General features: G+C 43.3%; 1 protein-coding gene across 1 annotated transcript in view; it reads left to right on the top strand.

Annotated features, from left to right (window-relative positions):
• LOC133376233 (cytochrome P450 20A1) overlaps positions 1-23,437 on the top strand; it is a 41,671-nt gene extending 18,234 nt beyond the window's left edge. Inside the window, exons 4-13 of the mRNA XM_061607934.1 lie at positions 5,671-5,816; positions 8,327-8,494; positions 11,210-11,288; positions 12,880-12,995; positions 14,296-14,350; positions 15,594-15,714; positions 16,927-17,038; positions 18,099-18,163; positions 20,404-20,493; positions 21,053-23,437. Coding sequence (XP_061463918.1) covers positions 5,671-5,816; positions 8,327-8,494; positions 11,210-11,288; positions 12,880-12,995; positions 14,296-14,350; positions 15,594-15,714; positions 16,927-17,038; positions 18,099-18,163; positions 20,404-20,493; positions 21,053-21,203 — 1,103 coding nt within the window. The 3' untranslated portion in view covers positions 21,204-23,437. The remainder of the gene's footprint in view (positions 1-5,670; positions 5,817-8,326; positions 8,495-11,209; positions 11,289-12,879; positions 12,996-14,295; positions 14,351-15,593; positions 15,715-16,926; positions 17,039-18,098; positions 18,164-20,403; positions 20,494-21,052) is intronic.
• The last annotated feature ends 186 nt before the right edge of the window (positions 23,438-23,623 follow it).

The raw sequence follows: 23,623 nt of genomic DNA, 5'->3' as shown, positions 1-23,623 counted from the left end.
ATGCTATTGGAGGTCACTGATTCATAGGGTCGCCATAAGTCAAAATTGACTTGAAGGCACATAACAACAACAACAAAGTGGCAATACCTACGCTTTGGAACTCCTTGCCTATTGGTTTAAATTTGGGTGGGAGGCTACATGTGCCTGCTGTAGAATAAAAAGGTGGGGAAAACCCTGAAAAAGAATGATACTGTTCACAATGTTTTCCTTTTGAAAAAGAAAGGGGCTTCCCCTCTGCCCAGTGCGGACCCACCCACCCAACCTCCTCTCCTCCCCCTGATCAGTTTCACCTATCCTAAGCATGATTGTACAAGAGTAAATCCTACTGAACTCAAAAAGCATGCAAATGATCAAACCTGCCCTCCCCTCCTCCTTCCTCTTGCCCCTTCCCTCCCCATTCCCTTCCAATCCCCCCCTCCTCTTTCTCCTCCTCCATGGTCAGTTTTACCTATCCTAGGACTATGGCCTGGGAGACCAGGGTTTGAATCCCCACACAGCTATGAAGCTCACTGGGTGACCTTGGGCCAGTCACTGCCTCTCAGCCTCAGAGGGAGGCAATGGTAAACCTCCTCTGAATACCACTTACCATGGAAATCCTATTCATAGGGTTGCCATAAGTCGGGATCGACTTGAAGGCAGTCCATTTCATTTTCAAGCATGATTGCACAGGAGTAAATCCCACTGAACTCAATAAGCATGCAAATGATCAAACCTGCCCTCCCCTCCTCCTCCTCCCTCCCATCACCTCCCTTTTGCCCCTTCCCTCCCCATTCCTTCATCCCTCCCCTTCCCCTTCCAATCTCCTTCTTCCCCCTCCCATGTCTTCTACTCCCCTCTCCCCCCTTCTTCCTTCCTTCTACTCTCCCCTTCCCCTTCTCCTCTCCCATGGTGAGTTTTACCTATCCTAGCCATGATTGTACAGGAGTAAATTCCATTGAACTCAATAAGCATACAAATGATGGAATAATAAGCATGCAAATGATGTGGAAAGTTGTAATGCCCATGGGAATTTACACTTGGCCATGGCAGCACCCTAATGATTTGTTTATTTTCAACCCACTATTTATCATCATTTGCAAGAAAGACTTTTTTTTAAAGAAAAGGATTTAATATTAATGATCATCCAAAAAAATTTCATGACAAATTTTGTTTTTACAACAAATTTTCGCTAGTGAATTTTCTTTTCAATATCCCTGTCTCAAACTCTGCAATAACAAAGTTGCCAACTGACATCAGTATTTCAATGGATATTTCTGCTTCTACACTTTCTTCCAGGATAATCACATTTCCCATAAGGACATTATTGCCTGTATTTGTGGTGAATATTTTAAATTATGCCTTCAGTCTTTTTCAGGATGTACTGTTCCATGACACAAGGCAAGAGACCTTTAGCTCCTATCTGTAGATAAGCCTACCTATTCATCTTAGCTAGGGAGAGCAAATCAGAATGGGCCTGCCACCCTGATAAAGCTGAGGGGAAGCTGGTAGAAAGTTCTACATGCTTCAAGAAAGGAGGTAGAGGTCTAGTAGAGAAATATCCATTCTACACTTTTCTAAACCATACCCAGGTTGAAGTTTACTGATAATCTTAAAAGGGTATGTAGCTTAAGTGGTGAATGCAATGGGAGGGTCTGCCTGCCATCATGAAGGATGGAATAAAGGGGTATGAAGCCCGCAAATGCTCCCTCCCTTGAAAAATGCAAGATATAAAAGCAAACCTCTCTGTAAAAAAGGCTGCTGTAGTAGTATTTGCATAGTTTGGCCCTTCCCCCACCCTGTTAAATGGTGCTTACTCCCAAGTAAAGTTGTAACGGGATGCAGCCTCGCTCACCCTTGCCTGACAGAGCCTCTGTTCAGCAATTCAGAAAAGGCTGAAAAGTATTTTCAATACATATACTTCTTCAAAATGACTAGCAGGCAACTCCTCAATAAAGATCACCCTGCATCATTTCCTCCCCAGGTGTGTGTGTGTGTGTGCGTATACACACACATGTGCATATATGCATGCCCAATGCAGTGGAGGGTGTAACCTTTTCCCACCTTAAGACCAACAGGAATGGAACAGCTGCCCTGTCTAATGCTAGTACAACGTGCCAGGTCTCTAAGAATTCACTGCATTAAAAAAAAAAGGTGCCAGCACTCAAGTCTCCATCATGTTCCAGCCTATCATAGAAGGCTGCGTTTCCCCTCTCCCTGATATGGTATGTGAGAATCAGTGTACTAAAGACACTTCTCACTGTTCTGAGTGATGTCGCGATGTGTTTGTTTCACATTTCCTAATTGCTGGTACAGACAACCTCTCAGTCACAATATTGCTTTTAATTGATGCTTTTTGTTTTATGCTGGAGATTTATACTGCTGCATTGACTTGTTTTATGTTTGTTTCTGTTATGTGTTTTATTATGTTTTTATATCGATTGTGTATTTTTGTTGTTTTTACTATGTTTGTGAGGTGCTCTGACCTCTGTTTTTAACAGTGAAGGGCAAGATATAAATCCTCTTAATAAATAAATATTCCATAGCATTGGAAACTGGAGTCTTGGCATTTAAGGCTGAATATGTAAGGTTTTTTTAAATAGGTTCCTCACATCCTCCCCCCATTTTTGGTGGTAATTATGAGGCACAAAAACAAAACAACTGGACAGTGCAACCATTAATATGCTTGATTTGCATAATTAACAAATAATTTGCACAATATGCAAATTAGCCTGCTTGCATTTGTGGACCTAGAATTTGTGGAACCCTAGCCATGAAGCTCACTAAGTGACCTTGGGCCAGTTGCTGTCTCTTTGCCTAACCTACCTCACAGGATTGTTGTGAGGATTAAATGAAGAGGGGGACAGCTACGAACGCCACCTTGAACTCCTCGGAAAAATGGTGAGTGAAAAGGTGCCTGTTGGACTGGTAGGTCAGAAGGCAGGGATTCCAAACAGTAGGTGGAGCTGGAGCCAATGACAGGCAGAGCCAACTAATTCTGGTTTTGTCCCATCTTCCTCCCAACTAAGTTCTACAAGGCAACACTGAGACCGTAGGCCATATCCACACCAGACCTTTATTCCGCTTGAAACAGTCATGGCTTCCCCCAAAGAATCCTGGGAAATATAGTTTGTGAATGGTGGTGAGAGTTGTTAGGAGATGCCCTATTCCCCTCACAGAGCTCCAATCACCAGAATTCTCTGGGAAGAGGGGCTGACTGTTAAACCACACTGGCCATTAGAGCTATGTCAGAGGAATAGGGGATCTCCTAACAACATTCGGCAACCTTTACAAACTACAGCTCCCAGGATTCTTTGGGGGAAGCCATGACTGTTTCAAGTGGAATAAAGGTCTGGTGTGAATGCGACCTGAGGAGGAAACTGACAGGCAGTGCCACTCGCTAGACTGATTGTAAGTAAGAAGGCAGGCAGATGGGAGCTGGCTGAGGCCAGAATGAGGTTGATGGGGTAGTGCCCCACTCACCCTGCCTGACCAACCTCCACTAGATATAAATGTAATAAAAGTGGGGCAGCATGTGTTCTAGTTGATATAGCATGCATTTTAATCCCTGCCCAGGTAAGAGGACCACTCGGTGGCCTTGGTCCTGTTGCTGTCCCTCACAGGGTTGTTGAAGGAGAATAAGTGAGAGGAGGGTTGGATGGCATGTTGTACGGTGCTATACAATTAAGAATAGCTGTGTAGGGGAAACTGAATATTTGAAGGCACAAGAATACACGTATCTCATGATATGACACGTAACATTTCTCTTTGGACTCCCAAGTGTCTGCTTTGGTTTTTTGCTGTCATGCTTTAAGTTAAATGTAATATAATTTTGGCCTGGGATGGTCATTAAGGGCAGCTTCATACACAATCCAGTATGCATTTCTGCCAAACACACCACAGTCGCCAACCCGGCCAGATGTGCTGTGGGTGTCACTCAAAAAATGGCTGCTGTGGAGTGTGTGCAGCGTAACACAAACTGACTGCCACATCTAAAAGAGCAGAAAGGAAATGACCACAGAATGAAGCGAGGATGCCTCCCCAGCAGCCACCCCCATCAACAAAGGGAAAAGTCACCTACATCAGCCACTGCCATGCTTGCTCACAAAGAGAAGCTCTTTGCATCTGTCCTCTGTTTAGAATGGAAGGGAGGGTGGGTGTTTAAGGGGGGGAAATGTTCAATGTTGGAGAAGCTGAGCCGGTGCAAACAGGACCTGAACAAGAAATCTCATGCATTGTGGATTTTTGAGGGGTTGTTTACTGAGACCCTTTGTGGGTCTCAGTAAATACGTACTGGTGGGCACACTGGTACGCATGAATGCCACACTGGCAATCTGTATGGTGTGGGGGTGATACATCTGTGTGTATGTGTGTTTTGAAATGCTTGTGTACATGTTTCTGGGAACTCCAGTTGAGCCAGGGTTCCAAGATACCTGTACACAGGTGTGTGATCTCCACTCTTGGTGTGTTTGCCCAGGTGTTCTCTGCCACAGTTGTAACACGTAAAGGTGCCTTTTACGTGCTGTAAAAATTCAGTAATATGGCAAGGAGTGTTCTTTATGAAGAGTGCCAGCTGCATTTTTACTAATTGAATTGAACAGCAGATGGCTTGGAGTACGATCATCTGACAGTACTGGGCAGAGAACATTGTCAGTTAGTGAAGTGTCTTGCATAATAAGTGGATGCTGCTGCAGCTCTAATAACTGGTAAGAGGTACTTCACAGGTTTCTGATTCATCCACCATGACTGAAAAATGTATTTCAAGGAGGACCACCTTTGTGGCCCAGTAGAAATCTGCCACGCAATCAAAGCAAGGGACTTCATCTCAAAAAACTAAAATGGGGGAGGGCAGGTCTAGAATCATATAGGAGCCATCTTGTTCTAGGACAGGTTAGTAATCCCTAGATCTCTCTATCACAGAGGTAGCCAACATGGTGCTGTCGAGATGTTGCTAGACTCCAACTCCCATCAGCCCCAGCCAGCACGGCCAGTGAAGAGGGATGATGGGACTTGTAGTCCAACAACAACTGGAGGGCACCACGTTGGCTGCCCCTGATCTATCATACGAGGAACTTTGCTAGGTGCACCTTGTTACACTGAGAGACCACTTTGAGGAGGGAGGGCCCATTTCCCTACCTCTGCCTTCTGCTTCTCTCTCTCTCTCTCTCTCTCTCCCCTGCTACTTTTGGCAAGGAAACTGGCAAAGAAGAAGCTAAATGTGTAAGACTGTCTTGTGGTTTGCAGGAAACTTGGAGGTATAGATGTTCAGAAACAAAGGCACAGTATGGTAGTCTGAGTCATAGGAACAGAGGAGGTTGCCTTATACTGAGTCAGACCATTGGTCCATCTAGCTCAATATTGTCTACACTGACTGACAGAGGCTCTTTAGAGTTTCAGGTAGAGATCTCTCCCAGCTGAACTGGAGATGCCAGGTATCGAACAAAAGCAAAGGAGATGCTGTACGAGTGAGCTACAGACCTTCCCCCCCAAGTCCGGGTGTGAGTTTATTCCTCTTGCAAAATTCAGGGTTTCTAGGTACAGACATCTTCCCTCTCCCCCACAGTGAAGAATTCCAGGCCCAGTAGCCGGCACCTGTTCAATATTTTGACTGACCTACACTTATTAAGTACTGTGCCTCATGGGCATTGTAGGGGTTTGTGTTGGATTTCAAATTCTCTCTCCCCCCCCCCCCAGCGGACCCTTTTGAAATGATGCTGAAGTCCCTGTTGCGGTACCAGTCTGGCTTAGGTGGAGATGTGGGCGAGAGCTGCTTGAGGAAAAAACTGTATGAAAATGGTGTAACCAAGTCGCTGCAGAGTAATTTCCCCGTCATCCAGAAGGTGAATGGCTTTGTCTGAAGGCCCACTGTTTTGCTAGGTAGCATGAGGGGGGTGTCTTTCTTGGGAAGGTAAGTCCTTTCGAGGCATCTGTTAAAAGGGAATGTGGTTGGTGCAATGCGCTGTTCTTCAGCCTTGGGTCCCCAGATATTGTCGGACTATAACTCCCTTCAACCCGAGCCAGCTTAGCCAATGGCATAGGACAGTGGGAATTGTAGTCCAACAACATCTAGGTACCCAAGGTTGGAGAACAGTGGTGTAATGAGGTATGGGTGATAATGGTGATAGATGCTAAGTTCTTAGGGTTTTTAAAAAATATTGTTGTTAAATCTTCTCTAATTGTTAATATGCAGAAATTGGCTTGCTCCCCCTCCCAATGTCAAGACTTCCCCATTTACTTCTATTTTATATATTTCAAATCAAACATTTATTAGATGGGGCCATAGGGTATTGAATGTGTGAGCAGTTGGGTTTGAAGTTCAGGGTTGATCATCTCTAGTTAAAGCAGGAGTGGGGGACCTTTTTTCAGACCAAGGGCCACATTATCTCATGGGGAACCTTCCAAGGGCTGCACACAAGTGACGGGCAGGGCCAGGTGCATGGGTGGGGAAGAGCAACAGATGTGACTTTTACCATTATACAGTAGGGCCCTGTTTGCACATTACATTTAAAGGAGTGTCATCCCGCTTTACACAGTCATGGCTTCCCCCAAAGAATCCTGGGAACTGTAGTCTGTTAAGGGTGGTGAGAGTTTTACGGAGACCTCTATTTCCCTCACAGAGCTACAATCCCCAAATTTCCACGGGAAGATTGATTGCTAAAGCACTCTTGGAATTGTAGCTATGTGAGGGGAATAGGGGTCTCCTAACAACTTTCAGCACCTTTAACAAACTATAGTTCCCAGGATTCTTTGGGAGAAGCCATGACCGTTTAAAGAGGTATGATACTGTTTTAAATGTATAGTACAGATAGGGCCTAGTAGGTTACATCCCAGCCAGGCAAAGGTCAGAGGTTTCTACATCCAACCTCCTTCCAGACAGGCAAGAGGTATTATCACAGTTCAAAGATGCATTCCAGCCAGGCAAAAGCACTTGAGAGGTGGCCTGTGGGAGGAGGTGGGGGCCAAGAGAGTCCCAAAGGCAAAACACAGAGGCCTGGAAGGCTGCATTTGGTCCCTGAAAGAGAGAAAGGATCTCTTTTTAAGGTAGTGGGGTTGGGAAAGAGCTCAACCAGTCAGAGTAGACAGTACTAGGGTTAGGCTTTTTATAATGTTGAGATTTTAATGTTTTAATGTATTTGTATGTTTTTATACTGTACGTCGCCCAGAGTGGCTGGACAACCAGCCAGATGGGCGACTAATAAATCTAATAAATAAATAAAAATAATATTGAGTACAATGGACCAGTGGTCTGACTTAGCTTAAAGGGGAGTGGTAAATAACTAACCTTCCCAGAACCATTGGGATTAAGGGTTAAATCAAATCATAAAGCCCACAGCACGGTAATATCTTTATTAGGACAGCTAAAATGAGGTAGTGAGCCAGCTTTTGAGTGCTTCAGAACTCCCCTCCACATCCTAACTGAATAAGAGTTTGAAGGGGGAGGGGCTATGGCAGTGGTTAGAAAAAATGTTTTGCATGCAGAAGGTTTCTGGTCAAATCCCCGGCCTGGCATAGAGGTAAGAGGACCAGGTGAGACCTCTGTTGTCAGAATAGATCAGCAAATGCTGGTTTAGTGTAAGTCAGTTGCCTATGTTCTATACAACTTGAAAGCTTGCTTGCTGCTTAGAGAAAGTGAAATAAAATAAAATTAAAGCCCCAGAAGGATAATAGAATGTCTCTAAGGGGCTAACACAACTCTCTCCAATTGGTGTGTGTTAAATCGGAATTCATAGGTAATCCCAGCCTTGGAGCCTGGCTGTTACAGAGTTTGTACCAATAATTATAAAAGGTCAATTAAATGTTAATGGCTTGATTTTATTAGTGATCTGATTATAACACTCCCCCACGCCAAGAGCCAACAGCATATTACAAAGCGTTGTCTAGGTCCAGAGCCCCATCTGCATGCTGAGATGCAGAAGAAACTCCTATGTGGAATAGGCATCCCTGTTCACCACTGTTGGAGGAAGCTGCTCCAGACTCCCTTCTCTTTGGGCATGCAGGTTTTCCTCTTTCCAGTGAAATGAATGGGGAAGCCTATTCACACAAGTCCTCCCTGCCTTAGAGCTGCCACACCCCCAGGGCATCTCTAGATTGGGGACATTGCATCATCATTTGACAAATGTTGCTCTGATGTTATAGGTAGGGATACCATCTCTTCATAGTTAGGACACCAGTGTTTTCCAGATACGTTGCCTTTCCTGTTTATACCCCTAGGGAAAAGCAACAAACATTTCATAGAATCATAATGTTGGAAGGGGCCTATAAGGCCATTGAGTCTTCCTTTATCCCAGTTCACTCTTGCAGTAGCATAGGGGGGAAAGGATTAATGCAAGTTTTCTTTCTTTTCTTTAAGCTGTCAGAAGAGTTGCTAGCCAAATGGCTATCCTTCCCTGAATCTCAACATGTCCTGCTCAGCCAGCATATGCTAGGGTTTTCAATGAAGGCTGTCACACAAGCTACCATGGGCAGCAGGTTTGAAGATGACCAGGAAGTAATCCGATTCCGTAGGAACCATGATGCGGTAAGCCTCTGGGAGAAAGATGAAGAAACGTTATCTCAAGTTATGTTTGTTTTATCAAGCTTGAACTTTCCAATTCCTTGCAATGGTTTATCCCCAAACAGATTTAGTCAATTAAAGACGTGAAACAATATATGCACACTCTCTTTAGGATAACAATTCTCTCTGGGGATTGTTAGGGTGTTTAATCATGCAGGTTGTTTCCCTGCTGGGGTGGAGGGAGAGTGTCCCTTTCCTTAGCTTTAGTGCAATGGTGGGAGGGGGAGAACCCTACAGCAACCAGCTTCATTACTTCCTTTGTTAGCAGGGAGCTCACAGACTGTTGTGTAACTATCTAGAGTGGATCTGGCAATTTGTTTGTCCTTTGTATTCTGCTTTTTTCCAAGGAAGTCAGTGTGTGGGGTGTTATTGTTGTTATGTGCCTTCAAGTCGATTACGACTTATGGCGACCCTATGAATCAGTGACCTCCAAGAGCATCTGTCATGAACCACCCTGTTCAGATCTTGTAAGTTCAGGTCTGTGGCTTCCTTTAAGGATACTGGGGACTGCATGGTATGAGGCTTCCATTGTCCTTTGGTGAGGGTGATGAGAGAAGCTTCAGTTTGGGGATAGGATCGGAGTGCCTATGGTCCCTGCAGTTGTGCCAGCCTTTAGAGGGCTTAGCACAGGTTAGTGAATCTGGCCCTCTAATTGTTGTTGGACTCCAACTCCCGTCATCCTCAGCCAGCATGGCCAGTGGCCAGGGATTATGGGAGTTGTAGTCTATCAATGGTCCAGCTTACCTTCAGCTGGATAGTCCCTAATAGCTAAAGACTTAGGGTGCAATCCTACTCACTTTCCGCCGGGCTGGGGTGAGTTGGATACCATGGATTCCCAACAGCACCGGCAGGCTCCTGGCTGCGCCAGCCTCTGTTGGCAGCAGCCCTGTGCTGCAGTTGAGCGGCTGTCCCAGAGACAGCCTAAGAAAAAGGCCAGCCTTTCAGATGGAGGACTGATGGAAGCCCCGAAAATGGGGGTGTTCCAGGTGAGGAGGCACGGGGGAGGGGACCTACATGAGATCCTCCTTGTGTTGAGAGCCCTCTTCCAGGTCCTGCTCCACCCAGAAACTGTGCTGTCCAAAAGGCTGGTGGAGTAAAAAATTATAATGGGCCTCTACAGGGTGCGCTTACTCTCCAGGAAGCTGATTCATGGCAGCCAGCGCTTCCGAGCAGGAGGAGGATTCCATGGAGCTTTCCACCGGCTCTTCCTCCGCCAGCCCCCCTTCCACCGGCTGCCCGGCATTTTGATTGTTTTGCTGGTTAGGTCATCACTTCTTACACTCTCTAGTCCACCTTGATCTGAATGTCAATGCAAGCCACTGGCTAATTATACCCTAGACTTGCCTTTATTTTGCATTTCAATCCACAAGCATTTCAAAGCTTCAGAGAAAAATAATTGTCTTGATCCTATGACAGACACCAAACTTTCCTAATTAAATTGTGACACCTGCCAAGGTGTTTTTCTGGACAGGCAGGGCTCACTGACAAAAAACAAATGTTTAATTCTTTTAAATGGTCCAATTCCTTCACAGCTACCAAGACCCAAGCAAATTTGTGCACCTCTTGTTATGGCATAATAATTTGCTCAAAGTCACATAGTCAGCTTCATCAGCAAGAGTGGATTCAAAAGTGAGCTTTCTGCATCCTGACACTCTTGTTGCCATTTACCTGACATGCCTTTTGTTTGCATCGTTAAAAAATAAAATACTATATAACTTCACTACATGAACCAGCAGACAAGTACTGGGCTGTCCCAGCAGCCCTCTTTGATCTTATTTTCCTGTTAGGATGCAACTCAACTTGCTGGTGGGTCTGCATGAGGAAAGAGTAGATAGAGAGGGGGGACCTGCAAGCTTCCTAAACTGTCACACCATCCTTTGATCTCTGTGCTGACCTTCCTTCAGGTGTGTATGTTGATACTCTGAGGGTTGCTAACCTCATTTCCTGCTCCTGCCTTCTTCTTCATCCGATACTGGGAGAGGAGATACCTTCTCTTTCTCTCTCTCTCTGTGCTGAGATAAAAGGAGCAAGCATGGCTCCTTGCATTTCCAACTTAGTTAGCTAGAACTAGGAACTCTTTTTTATCAAAGTATGTATTTCCTATAATAAACTAAGCTTTCTTATTTTCCAAAACAAAAGTCACAGTGTGATTGAAACCAAAGGCTACATCATACAGCATTCAATATACAACCACTTTCCAAGCTGTGTGTGCTAACTCTGCTAAATTCATCCAACATAACCAACTGTGGGGCTTAGTTTTGTATGTGATAATTTCTTGGAAGGAGCAACCCGGCTCTATTTAAGCAGCACTGTTTTGGACCATTCAGTGTGATTTATTCCAAGGAATTGATCTGTCCACTTTCTGTTAATGGAACCTTGCCTACAACTGTGCCAGCAGCTATGCAAGTGTTTTCTCCTTGGAAGTAATAGCTGTAGTGGAGTAGTCATCAATCTGCACTTAAACCATGTTGCCCTGGATCCTAAGATAAGTTAACTTAAGGAAGTTCATAGAAGGAAAGTTTCCCATACCCTCCCCCCCCCACAGCTGCCTGCATCCCCCCACAAAACCCTCTCCAAAGGAAAGGGGATCCTCCTGAACCGTGTGGGGTAGAATAGGTTGGGAAAAGCTGCATAAGGGGAGGAGAGGATGGACATATGATTCATCTGCACCTGTTTCAGATCTGGGCAGAAATCGGAAAGGGTTTCTTGGATGGTTCGCTTGACAAAAGCATGACCAGAAAAAAGCTGTATGAGGATGGTAAGTTTCATTCATGAACCATGCATGTGTGGATGTGATGATCACATCAAGACTGCAAAATCTCTCTCACTCTTTTTTTTTAGTAGAAATACTCTGTGAAAGGGTGTGTGTGTGTATGTTTGGAGGGTCTTCAAATCAACATGGTTGTGCTGAAAATTGCTTTGCCTTACAGATTGTCTGGGTTTTGTTTTGATTTAACTATATTTTTTTTTACAAAAAAAGAGAGAAAAATCTCATTCTGTTTATTGCAGAGAGAGGATTAAAAATGTGAGGCTGACACTTTAAGAGTGATTGGGTTTCAGAAGGTGCCATTCCAGTAATCTTCAGTAGTACAGCTTCAGGAAAATTCAGTAAGGCAGCACGTAAATGTTCAAATTCTTGGTACTGATTTTTGTCAGCTGTTGCCCAACACAAATACTTGTCAAATCATACATTTTCCTCACTGAGATGGAATATATGCTTAGCTTATCATCCCACATGTGATTCTAGAACCAGTCCAATGCATTAGGACCCCTTCCTTCATTCCTCTTCCCATCCCCAAAGTCAAAAACCTGGGAGTTGTAGTCCAGCAGCAGGATCCCTGGTAGTTATTACTTATCTCCTTTTTTAAGGACATGGTAAGCAATAAACCATTTCTAAATTTATATACTGGGAGAGTGATTCTGAGTATTCTTGACAATGCATTAAGGACATTCTCCCCAAAGCAAGTATTAATGGTGCAGGAACTGCATGCAAAATTGTGTGCTTAGCTCATAGTCCACCTCTCAAGAGTCTGAGATGGATGGTGGCAAGTGTTGTTATATTACTTAGATGTATTAGTTGCTTGCCATCAAGGTCTCCAAGTGACTTACATTTAAAAATAAATATATGCACATTATACCATTAAAATTCATATAAAGTATTAACATTCTGATACAAACACAATTCATATATATACACACACACCATAATAGCCACCTAGACTTGGAATTGTTTGTGGCTCGGTATTCAGTACTGTGAAGCGCCGTGTATGGGAGGAAGGATGTTGTAGGAACACAATTTATGAATTATTTAATAATGTATTTTATATTATTGTGACCCACCCAGGGACCTACAGGTGAAAGGCGAGGAGTGGTAGTAGTAGTAGTAATATATCTTATTTATTTATGTGTTTATTATAGGGTCGCCATAAGTCGTAATTGACTTGAAGGCACATAACAGCAACAACATGTGTGAGAAAAATGCTTCTTTAGCATAAAAACAGATGCATACAGGAGCTCTACTGATTTACTTCCCACACACACATACACACATGTGCACAAACAAGTGAGGATAAAGCAGGACCACGCCCAGTGGGCCTGTTCCCCCCCCCCAATGTCATTATGCCCACTGGCTCCACCTCTGAAATCCACATGTTTTTGCAACATCAGTAGGCTCCCCTTCTAGAAGATGAACCCACTTTAGTGATGTTGGGGCAAAGGCAGTGGCTAATGCAGTTCCCTCTTGAGGGAGAGGAGTCCAAGTTGCCTAGCATGGTGTGCCAAGAGGGTTTCGAGAATAATGCAGTCTGCTGGCTAAAGAAAAAAATAATTCTCTTTTCCTGTGCATGAAGCTCTGATGGAGATGGAGTTGGTCTTAAAGAAAGTCATAAAAGAGCGACAGGGAAAGAGCTTCAGCAGGAACATCTTCATAGACTCTTTACTGCAGGGGAACCTGAGTGACAAGCAGGTATCTGCATCTGTAGTGTAATTAACTGTTAATTGAAGTCCCACTAGATCTGCTGCTAATTACATTTTGGTGGGTGGGTTTGATTAATTTAATTGCCTGCATTGTTTCTCTTGATTTTAATCTTCTTAGTTACTGTGGAGGGGGGGAGTTCTCATCTCACAACCTTGAGGCTCTATTTTTATTTTTAGTTTCGACATGATTGTTCTCTTTGCTTCAGTCCTGGGAATGGTGTTTCATGTGAAACTGCTATTAATATGGCTCGACAGAGTGCTGGCTCGTGTGAGGAACATGCTAGTCTGTGGCTTACTAGGGACATTGGCCCAAGTCTTTCAGGTTCCATATTTGAATCCCAGACCCCCATCTGAGAATCCATAAGCAACCTGTATCTAAAGGCTGCCGCTATGATTCATCCTCTTCAATGGGCATAATTGCCCAGGAGCACATTCTGCTCTGAGCATGACCACCCCTCCCAGGAGGAATTTGGGCCCACTCATTTTTTTGCATGTCTGGTTAAAGCACAACACTCTCATGTTGGGGGCAAAAGAGAGGCTCCTGAGTCTCAAATGTATGTTACAAGCTCCATAGAGTATTTTGTTAGCTATTTGACTGCCACAGCAGACAGGAGTCAGTTCTAAGCCTGCAGTCCTATGCAGACTTCGGAGAGAGACCCACTGAACACAATGGTGCTGTATGCAATGGTGGCTGGTGACTCCATGTTAGTGGGGCAGTGGAATCCACTCAGGGTTTTAGTCCAAACTTTAAAGGAGTTATGCAATGTGCTGAAGCCTGTTCCCAAAATAAGTTTAGCACCTCGGACAGCCCCTTGAAAATAAAACCCAGAGCACATTCCACTGACATAGAGCCACTAGCCACCATGGCTTTATGTCTGAGTAAATGCATAAATATGAGCTCTCTCTCTCTCTCTCTCTCTCTCTTTGTGTGTGTGTGTGTTTAGTTTTGTGAATGTGTATTGTGTGATGCTGCCTGCTTATCCTGTGCACATTTGTACTACTCAGAACATCTGTAAAGGGGCTATTGAAGATAACTCCTTTCTTCTATTTTTGAATTATTTCCACTGTAGCTGCAATTAACACATATGGAATTAATTCCAGATCCTTTTTTTATGCATACCTTTTAAAATATTCTAAACAAGATAGTTATTTAGATTCTTAGTAACTTGACCTATTATTCAGATCTTGCTATTTTATTATTTGTCCTCACAGTCAAGATTATAGTGGGACCGTGAGGAAAATTTACCATATACTGATTCGATCTCCCTGAACTAGATTTTGTTTCCTAGATTTTGGAAGACACAATGATATTCTCCCTGGCAGGATCCATAATCACTGCTAAGTGTAAGTACACAAAACAGAACAGAAAGTGTCATACAGCTGATAGATGTAGGCTCCTACGTGTGAAAGCTTATGCTTGAACATTTTAGTTTCAAGGTCCCAGGAGCAGCCAACGCATTGGGGTGAGGATTCAGGGCCGTCTTCCCAACAGCAGAGTCACTACCACTTATCAGGACGGAGCGGGGTGGTGGTGGTAAGCATAGTACCGCATAGGCACCCAGCGAGGCTAATCCAGTGCTCCCGCCAGTGCATGCAGCAGCCCTAACCTCACTGCTGCCCTGCACCACCTCCCCTCCCCACTGTCCCAGTAAGCAACAGCAGTGCCACTGTTGGTAGGGTGGCTCTGTGCCCTCACCTCAGTGCATTGGCCACTCCCATAAGGTCCCATCAAATTCTTGTTTCCCCACCTCTATCCCCCAATACAGATAGTTTGTTTTTGTTGTAGTTGCATGTTATATATGTACTTTTTATAAGTTCTTGGGCTTGGTAGGCCAAAGTGGATAGCAAAAAAATATGAACTTTTGCCCAAAATAACCAAGAGAAATCCAAAGGCAAACGGCTTGGCACATAGTGCTCGCACTCTCAAATGAAACACATGATGGGTAGATCAAGGGGGAAGGTTGACTTAAGCTCATGGCATGCATAACAGCCCCACAGGATGGAACTCTAGAGAAGCAAAAAAGACCATTAGAAAGGTAAAAGATTGTCCATAGGATTGAGCACAGTCATTAACCCCAGAGAGCAGGAGCAAAGAGTGGGTGGCTTAGGACTAGGAAGACTTGGCTTCACAAGAACATCAGAAGAACCTGCTGGATCAGGCCAATTGCCCATCTAATCCAGCATCCTGTTCTTACAGTGGCCATCCTCCCAGCCCCCATCTGTAATATAGGAATAATCATACTTGTCTACTTGACAGGGTGGTTATAAAGTTGGCCGAGGCATGCATGTGGAGCACTTAGGACAAAGCACTACATCAATTGCTAAGTAGCAGCGTTGCTTCAAAAGACACTTCAGCTTTTTGAAATGTTATCCTGGTGTTTGCAAGCATATATTTTCATTTCCTCAGAACAACCGAGCAGCTGTTTCCTCTTTGTGGGGAGCCCTGCTTCATAGGATCTGATTTTTACAGTCTCCTTCTTTTTTTTAACTTGGCTACAATACAGGAACTGTAAATTGTAAGGAAGAAATTGCTGACCAAACATACACTCTTGTCTTCTGGTGGTTTTTTTGTTTTTGTTTTTTACAGTGTGCACCTGGGCAGTTTATTTTTTGACTACCTCAAAAGAAGTTCAGCAGAAGCTTTACAAAGAGATGGACCAAGTTCTTGGAAAAGGCCCAGTTACGCATGGGAAAATTGAGCAACTCAGGTGTTTACTTGTTTTATTTTTTTAAAAAAATGGCTGTGCTTGGGGGTCCAGTGTGCTGTGTTGCAATTTTCCTGTTTCCTAACCAGTTTTGACAGCAGGAGTCTACACAGACTCCCAGGCCACTTCCAGACTGTTACTATTTTGCAGTAAGAGTCAATAGCATTCTGGCAAAATTGGGTTGTGCAGTTAAAGTGGATTTGGCACTCTTGCACAACAAACCTGCTTCCAAAAAAAGAAAACAGACTTTTTGCGGTAAGGAAAGTGATAGGAAAATGCACTGGCAAATTTGGATTATAGTTACTTGCTGCAGTGTTGTTTAACCTCCCCCCACAAACAAATCTGAATGGATGCTCAATAAACAGTGGATGTTGTAAAACTTCCCTGCAAACTTTGTGCAAGCAAATCAGGATGAATGTTCAATAGGCAGGTCATCTGGAAAACCTTACACTCCTCCTCCTATCTTTTTCTTTTTCTCCCACACCAATTTTCCTTTCCCTGCTATGGTTTGTTTTAATCCAGTTATATTACCAGAGCTAGTGTGGTGTAGCGTTTAGAGTGTTGGACTGGGATCTGGGGGGTCAGGGTTCAAATCCCTTCTCGGCGATGAAGCTCACTGGGTGACCTTGGGCCAGTCACTGTCTTTCAGCCTAACCTACCATACAGGGTCGTTGGGAGAATAAAATCAGGAGGAGGAGACCCATGTTTGTATGTCACCTTGAGCTCCTTGGAGGAAAGGTGGGATAGAAATGTAATAATAAATAAACAAATCATGGTTAACATAAACCAGAATCACCCTCAAAAACAGAGCTTGAAAGAGGTTTGCAAACCCTAGTTATGTGGCAGTTTGGTAGGATTATACCCTGATTTTAAAGCAACTAATGGAGGAGAGGTGGAATTTTCTGAGGATTGGGGGGAAGCATGAGTGCATGAGTCCTCCAGCACAGCCCATGCTCCTTGTCTTCAAAGCATGGTTAGCAGTTTGGGAATGTTTTATGTCTGCTATATGACCAGTCGAAATGCAATTTGTATGCTAATAGAGTAATCCTGTTACAAGTTGTTCTGTCTTTGCCTTAATGTTGAGCCCTTTGCTGAGATTTCTGCTTTATGGAATCTAAAAACACTGTCTCAGGAATCTGAAGAAGTGTGTTGGGTTGGTTGGTTTGCCTTTTTTAATTCCACATGAAAGGCTTGTATAGGTTTATTTGTTTGCAGATATTGCCGGCAGGTTCTGTGTGAGACTGTGAGGACATCGAAGCTGACACCAATTGCTGCACGGCTTCAAGAGCTGGAGGGAAGAGTTGACCAACATATTATTCCCAAAGAGGTAGGACTGGAAGCTAGTGTTCAAAGCCTCAGTTTCCTATTGGTGAATGCTAATCTTTTGTTTTTATTATAGGAATGCATAGGGATATGGTTTTATATGAGGACAGAATCAAATCAAGACAGATTTTTTTTAATAAGCCAGTTTGGACTATCATATCTCAGATTTAACAAGCCAAGACATGGCTGAGACGTTTGCCCATGTATAGAGCCCATTCATCTGAGCCACGATTAAGCAAGGAAATCTCTAATTAACCTGAGATATCCATACCATCCAAGTTTCAGTTTCTAGCTTAAAAACAAGCCAGGATCCTAAATCACAGTTGATTAAAAGACAAATGATATATTCTGTTACTCCTCTTGTCCCCTCCTTTCCCCAAAATGGACCACTGTACACGACCCTTTTAAAGCATTGCTTTCTTGGAGGTAAGTCCCCACTATGTATTTTATCAAGACTTGCCATCCTTAGGATTGCACCCTTACATGCTTTGAAGAGAGAGCTTCAAAGTATTCTTCACATCTGAAAGGAAGGTTGCGAGGAGTTAATCTAAAAGACAAGAAACCTAGAGCACGCTCTTGGCTTTTGTCAGTTGTTTTATTAGCTACCTAGAGATTCCTATCTTGTTTCCACTCATAAAACAAAATGATAGCTACAGAGGCGTTCAGGGTTTGTTTTTTCTTGCACTCCTTCATTGAAATGCTGGCTTTTTCATAAAGGAAATGTCTTATAACAGGCTTCCCAGCAGTTGTCGGCTTTCACTACCTTTCCCCCCAAAAAATCTCCTTTCTGATTTAACAACTGGAAATTGGGTTGGTTTATTTCTAATTAAGTCTGCAAAAATAGCAAGGGAAATATTGCATGCATTTCTATTAATCAAGGCTAAATCCTGTACTGATTTACCTGGGAGTAAGGCCCATTGAACTATATGGGACTTCCTTTTGAGTAGACATGTACAAGATGGCTTGGTAAAGCCCATGTGGACTGCTAGTATATGCAGTTTCAATGTGACAAATGCAGTGTCATCTGACCTGACTAAAGTGATGCATTTTTAATTTCATTTCAGACTCTCGTGCTGTATGCTCTTGGTGTGGTGTTACATGACAGCTCAGCCTGGCCATTGCCCTATAAGTATGGAATATAAGCAACTTTGTCAACGTTTCTTTCTTCTTCTTTTGAGGGTTTTTGCCATTTGTTTCTAAATGAATGGTTGGGTTCTTACCATGTGGCACAGGCCTTGTGCTGTACCATTTTAGAAATAGGTGGAGGATTCCATGTTGGAATTCTCTCCCATGGCGGGCAGGGGGATGTAGCCCTACACATAGAAAAATTGCACATTGAAAAAGAGCAACTCTTCTCCTCGATACATTCCTTTTTAGCAGATAGAAGGTTTTGGAAGTGGGGGAGACTTAAAAGTGATGCCCCCCGTATTCTGGAGTGATACAGTCCAAGAAGATGGCTTGGTTGTCAGTTCAGTTCTGAATGGTTTTAATTTAATAGAACTTCAAGACAAAGGCTGGTGAATGAGGTGAAAAGTCCTTTTGTTAAGATTTATAAGCACTTTTGCTTTCAGACTCAGGGCTTTATATAACTGCAAATGTGATTTTCAAAATGCTTTTTGCAGCATTTTTTTAAATTGAGAGCTTCCTTTTCTGAACGTTCATGTCCTTTTGTAGCAAAATCTGCATGCAGGTTGTTTTCTTAAAAAAAATTAATGCTGTGCGAATGAAATGTTATCGCAGTTTATAATAAAAATCTGTGTTTCAGAGGAGGAAACATCAATCAAGGGTTTTTGTTTTTAAGGAAATGGAGGTTCTTCCTCATTATTGCCAGATATTAAATATTGCCAGATATTTTTAAAAAAAGAATTCTGGCTTCAAATTTTGAATTCCACAGCATGAAAAGAACTGCTTTCACTGTCTTTGGCCTCCAGATGGCAACTTTTAACATATTTCAGGAGCATCAGAGCTAGGCCTGAGGTTGAAATGGAGGTGGGTGACTGATTTTGATTCAGGGAGGAAAGAGTGTGCCCTAATTGGGGAGGGGGGAATTCATCTAAGGACCGTGTTCTGTCTCTGGCAGCCATTGCTTTCCTTTTGGAAGAAAGAAGCAGAGAAGCAACAGAGCCCTGTCCCAGTCAGAATGAGGGAGCTGATCATCTCCAGTAACATTTTTTCTTGCAATCATATTTCACATTTTTGTTATTGGCCCATTACTATTAACGGGCAGCAGCACTCCTGAGGTCTGTGGCAGAGAGATCTTTCCCAGCCCTGATCCCATAGAGATCTTTCAACTGGAGGTACCAGAAACTGAAGCTGCTGGGACTTCTTGCATGCAAAGCATGTGCTCTGCCAGTCCCAACCCAAACTGAATAAATCTGGTTTTCAACCAGATCTTACAATCACTTCCTGCAGCGGGCTAAGAGGGAAAAATGGGGGCACTTCGCTGAGGACTATTTGGCAAGGATGTGGTGGTGGACTTTGACATTCATGGGAGGAAAGAGATGGGGGGGTATGGGAGGTGGAGTTTCATCAGCATTGAAAGGGAGGTTCCCCCCCCCAAAAAAATCCAGTTGTATTGGCTTCATCCAGAGAGCAGCCTGTGCCAGAATAATCATGTCTACCTGGCAACTACTAATAGTTGCCTGTTCTGATTATCACTATCTTAGCTAAATGAAGTTGGCAGTAAGTATATCCATTAAAATGAGCTGTCCTCAGAATTTGCTGTTTCACTGCAAATTCCACCTGTCTTTAAGATAAGGGTGTGATGAGGTGCAACAGTCAAACAGCTGAAGGTCTTTAATCTTTAAAGCCCAGGGAAATAATCATGCTCATGAAACAGCACATGTGCTACAGCATGGCCTCTGATCAATATTATTTGTTACAGTGAATGCTTTCCTCCCCCCAATGTGGAAATAAACAGCCTGGCATCATCTTACTGCCTTGACAATCCCTTGATTATGGGGATCTTAATGTTAATTCAGGCTAGGCTGTATAATTGCTTGTTTTTTTAAACAAGCCCCACTGACCTGATGGTGAAACAAGCTTTTCATTCTAATGAATCATCGGCTTCTGCACACACATTTGTTCACAAGCCAGCTGGGTTGAGAAAAATTGGGAGGAGGCATTGTGCAGGCAGGCAGCAGGGGAAGAAGAAGGGAGAGCAGAGAAATTAAATTGCGGTGCTCTTGACCAAATGGTGCAAAAATCGAGTGAGAAAAACGGCATCAAATTGATCCAAGCACACAGACATTTATGTATTTTGCACAGGTGTACTTTCTGACTTGCTGATAATGGCATTATTGTAGACCAAGTTTTAAGAAGGGGGGGGTCTAATCCTTGTTTTTGTCCATCCTTTCTTTCTTTTTGTAGATTTGATCCAGATAGATTCAGTGATGAATCTGCCATGAAAAACTTTTCCCTCCTTGGTTTTTCAGGAAGCCAGGAATGCCCTGAATTGAGGTGAGGAAAAGAGCAGGAACAGAACGTCTTTTTATATATAAAGAGCAAGATCAGGACAGACAGACAGACAGACAGGCAGATAGATAAGAAGTGAGGCAGCAGGAGAGGAAGAGACACATTCCTATATGATGGAGGGGTTTTTTGTAGAATTTCTCTAGGTTAGTCCATATAATAGATTGTGCAGTCTCCTCCATTACACATTCTGACTTTGATCCTACAGATAAGCAGATGGAAAGAAGTTTAACAGAAGGAAAGGTTTCTGTCCACTCCCCCCCCAGCTGCTGGCTCTGCGGAAGGCCAAAGAAGGCCCCTCTGAACAATGCATGATGAGGTGCTGAGAGAGGGGGTGGAGTCAACCCAAATCAGACAGAAGCACCTTCCCCTCCCCCAGAATTCCAGCTCATGTTGCTCAGGAGGGTTCCCTGACCCTCCAGAAAGACTTTTTGGAGGTGTAGGTCACTGCAGTGGGGAGGAGGGAACAGGAAGATTCTATCCACATCACCCTGGGATCCAGGCCTCTGCCTTTTTCTTATTTGCCTTCTCCCTTTTGGTTATGTAGGTTTGCCTACACGGTAGCTACAGTCCTGCTGAGCGTGATAGTGAGGAAACTGCACCTTTACCCTGTGGAAGGCCAAGTCATGGACACGAGATATGAGCTAGTCACCTCGCCAAAGGAGGAAGCCTGGATTACCTTATCCAAGAGAAACTGAGGCAAGGAGTAAAGTCTTATTTCAGGAGAAGAGTCCTCTTACCACCTTCCATTCTTTCACTGTAATCATTTCTGAGGCATTTTTGGCCTAAAATACATTTCCTCTTCCTTAATGAAAATAATCAGGTTGTGTCTTATAAAACATATAATATAATCTAAAGGATTAACAGAAGAGGATAATTTTGTAGGAATATACAGAATTTCAACACTGCCCCCACTGCCAAAACCTGGATGTTTGAATTGCAAAGAAGCTGCACATTCTGATTTGCATGCCCTTAGCCATAACCGCAGGTGTGTATAGGCAGGTTCTGGTAAGGCACTCTGCATATGCACAAAGGAACTTTTAACAAACTTATATGTGAAGGAATACTGTTTTACTGTTGCAGGGGAGGGGAATCACGTTTTTCAGGATTGACTTGTAGCATGGGAAAACAATTCTGATGAGCTCTTGCCTTAGATGTGACTTCAAAATACAAATTGGCTGTAGACTGTCCATTAAGAAACCCAGGTTGGAGGCCAGAAGCCCATTTCTGATAAGTATAATGTCTGGAAATCCTTAAAGTTGTCCTTGCATCTTCCTAAACTTTGCTGGAGAAACAAAGAAGTTTCAGAACAGAATTGAATAAATCTATGGGTGAATATTCAAGATCACTTACAGAAGCCAATCAGTTAGTTATCGCTTGACATAATTTAACTTTTCATTTGTGCTCCTACTTCAGGTTCCAGTTTGGTTTAACTTAGTTGTGACTAAGTCCCATTGAAAGAAATGGAACTAGTTAGAAGTACTAGAAGCCCCATTGCATTCAGTGGGACTTAGTCTCAACTAACTTAAACTGGTTTGGGACTAGTCTGGTTCAAGAGTGATACAAAGATTGTTTTTGTGTTTGTGTAGTAGTTCTGGATTGAATGACTCTAGAATAATACACCTTTAGGACAATGAAGCATTTTTTTTAAATCTGGGACCTCTAGGAAGGGCTTCTCTTCTGCTGTACAAGTTACAGGGGTCAAACCAGCTGCACTACCAATGCAATGTTTTTTGTTGTCAAAAGGAGCTTTGATCAAAATGAATCTACAGCAGCCTTATATGTCCATGTTCAAAATTATTTTGAGGTCCAACTGTCCCTTTGTCAAAGAGTAGTTTTCTTTCTCCTGACTCTTTCCTTATTGCTGATGTTCTGCTATTTATACAGTAGAAAAGAGGCAATTCAAAACAGTCAGCAAAATCAGTACACTAAGTTTAAAGGCTTTCCCTTGTTTGACGTTTTGCTTAATGCTTGAAAGAGCCCTCTGGATTGTGATACAAAGCCTTATTTGCTCTGCCTCTGCCTAGGGGGTATGCTACAGTTTTGTATCAGATGCATTAATTTTCAGAGGATTCTTCAGTGAATCAAGCTCTTTCCAGCATTCTGATTCTGTAAAATTTTGACATGAGCATTTGATTTGATCCCTATCCAGAATGGTAAAAAGTTGTTCAATATCAACACTGCACAGCTTTTAGGCCAGTGCTGCAACAGGAAGAACTTGGGTGAGAATGCTGCTGTCTGAATTAATGCTGCTTGTCGCTGCTCAGGAGCCAGGTTCTGTTAACCTTTTGAGCACCACAGCATCAAGATTCTAACTAATCCCTCCCCCCATCGCCCCTGATATAAAGTCTGCAGAGGCTGATGGACTAAGAAGCAGGGAGAAGAGGACATAGTTGTACAAAACGGCCAATAAATCCCAAGAGTGCTTAAGGGACAGTAGACTTTCCATGGCTAGCAAGGGAATTCCTAAGAGTTCTGAGCACTGAAAAGTGTATTCTCACCTTCCTGACTACATTTAAGTGGGGTTGTGTCCACTGATCCAGTTCTCTGGCCTCGAGGCATGCAGTAGAAAGTGTGACAGTGACTTGTATGCATGTACACTCTGCACAATGGATTGGGCCCCTGCCTCATGCAGAGTTTCCACATGTGGAAAAGCTTACACGTGTTTGTTTATATGCACAAAGAGCTCTGGGCATCTGCCTTTGTTTGCATGGAAGTTAGGGATAGATCACACCCACCCGACCCCCTTTCCATTCAGTGAACATGTTTTAAAAGGTGAGAATACAACTGCCTGTTCCTTCTTTCTCTTGCACTCAGTTAATAGGGACTAAGAAATTATTTTTTTCCTGATCCTGGACATGTTTAGATTTGCTATTGTCCTGCCTCCATTATTATGTTATTTCTTCATTAAATAAAGTTTGCTTTGAATGGTTTCATTGCCTGGAGACCTGTTGATTTTTTACTGGTTTATTGCTGCATTATATACAGGTTGATCACAGGACAGAGATTCACAGCATTTAACACATAGTCAACAGACACTCTTCTTCCATCAGATCCAGCCAACGGGCCAGATTTGACAGATGTGCTGTACGTATATTTCCCATTTGCTTTAGGTCTA

The sequence above is a fragment of the Rhineura floridana genome, chromosome 2 (genome assembly GCF_030035675.1).
Source record: "Rhineura floridana isolate rRhiFlo1 chromosome 2, rRhiFlo1.hap2, whole genome shotgun sequence".
In the NCBI taxonomy this organism is placed as follows: Eukaryota; Metazoa; Chordata; class Lepidosauria; order Squamata; family Rhineuridae; genus Rhineura; species Rhineura floridana.
This window is presented reverse-complemented; position numbering and strand designations above follow the sequence as displayed.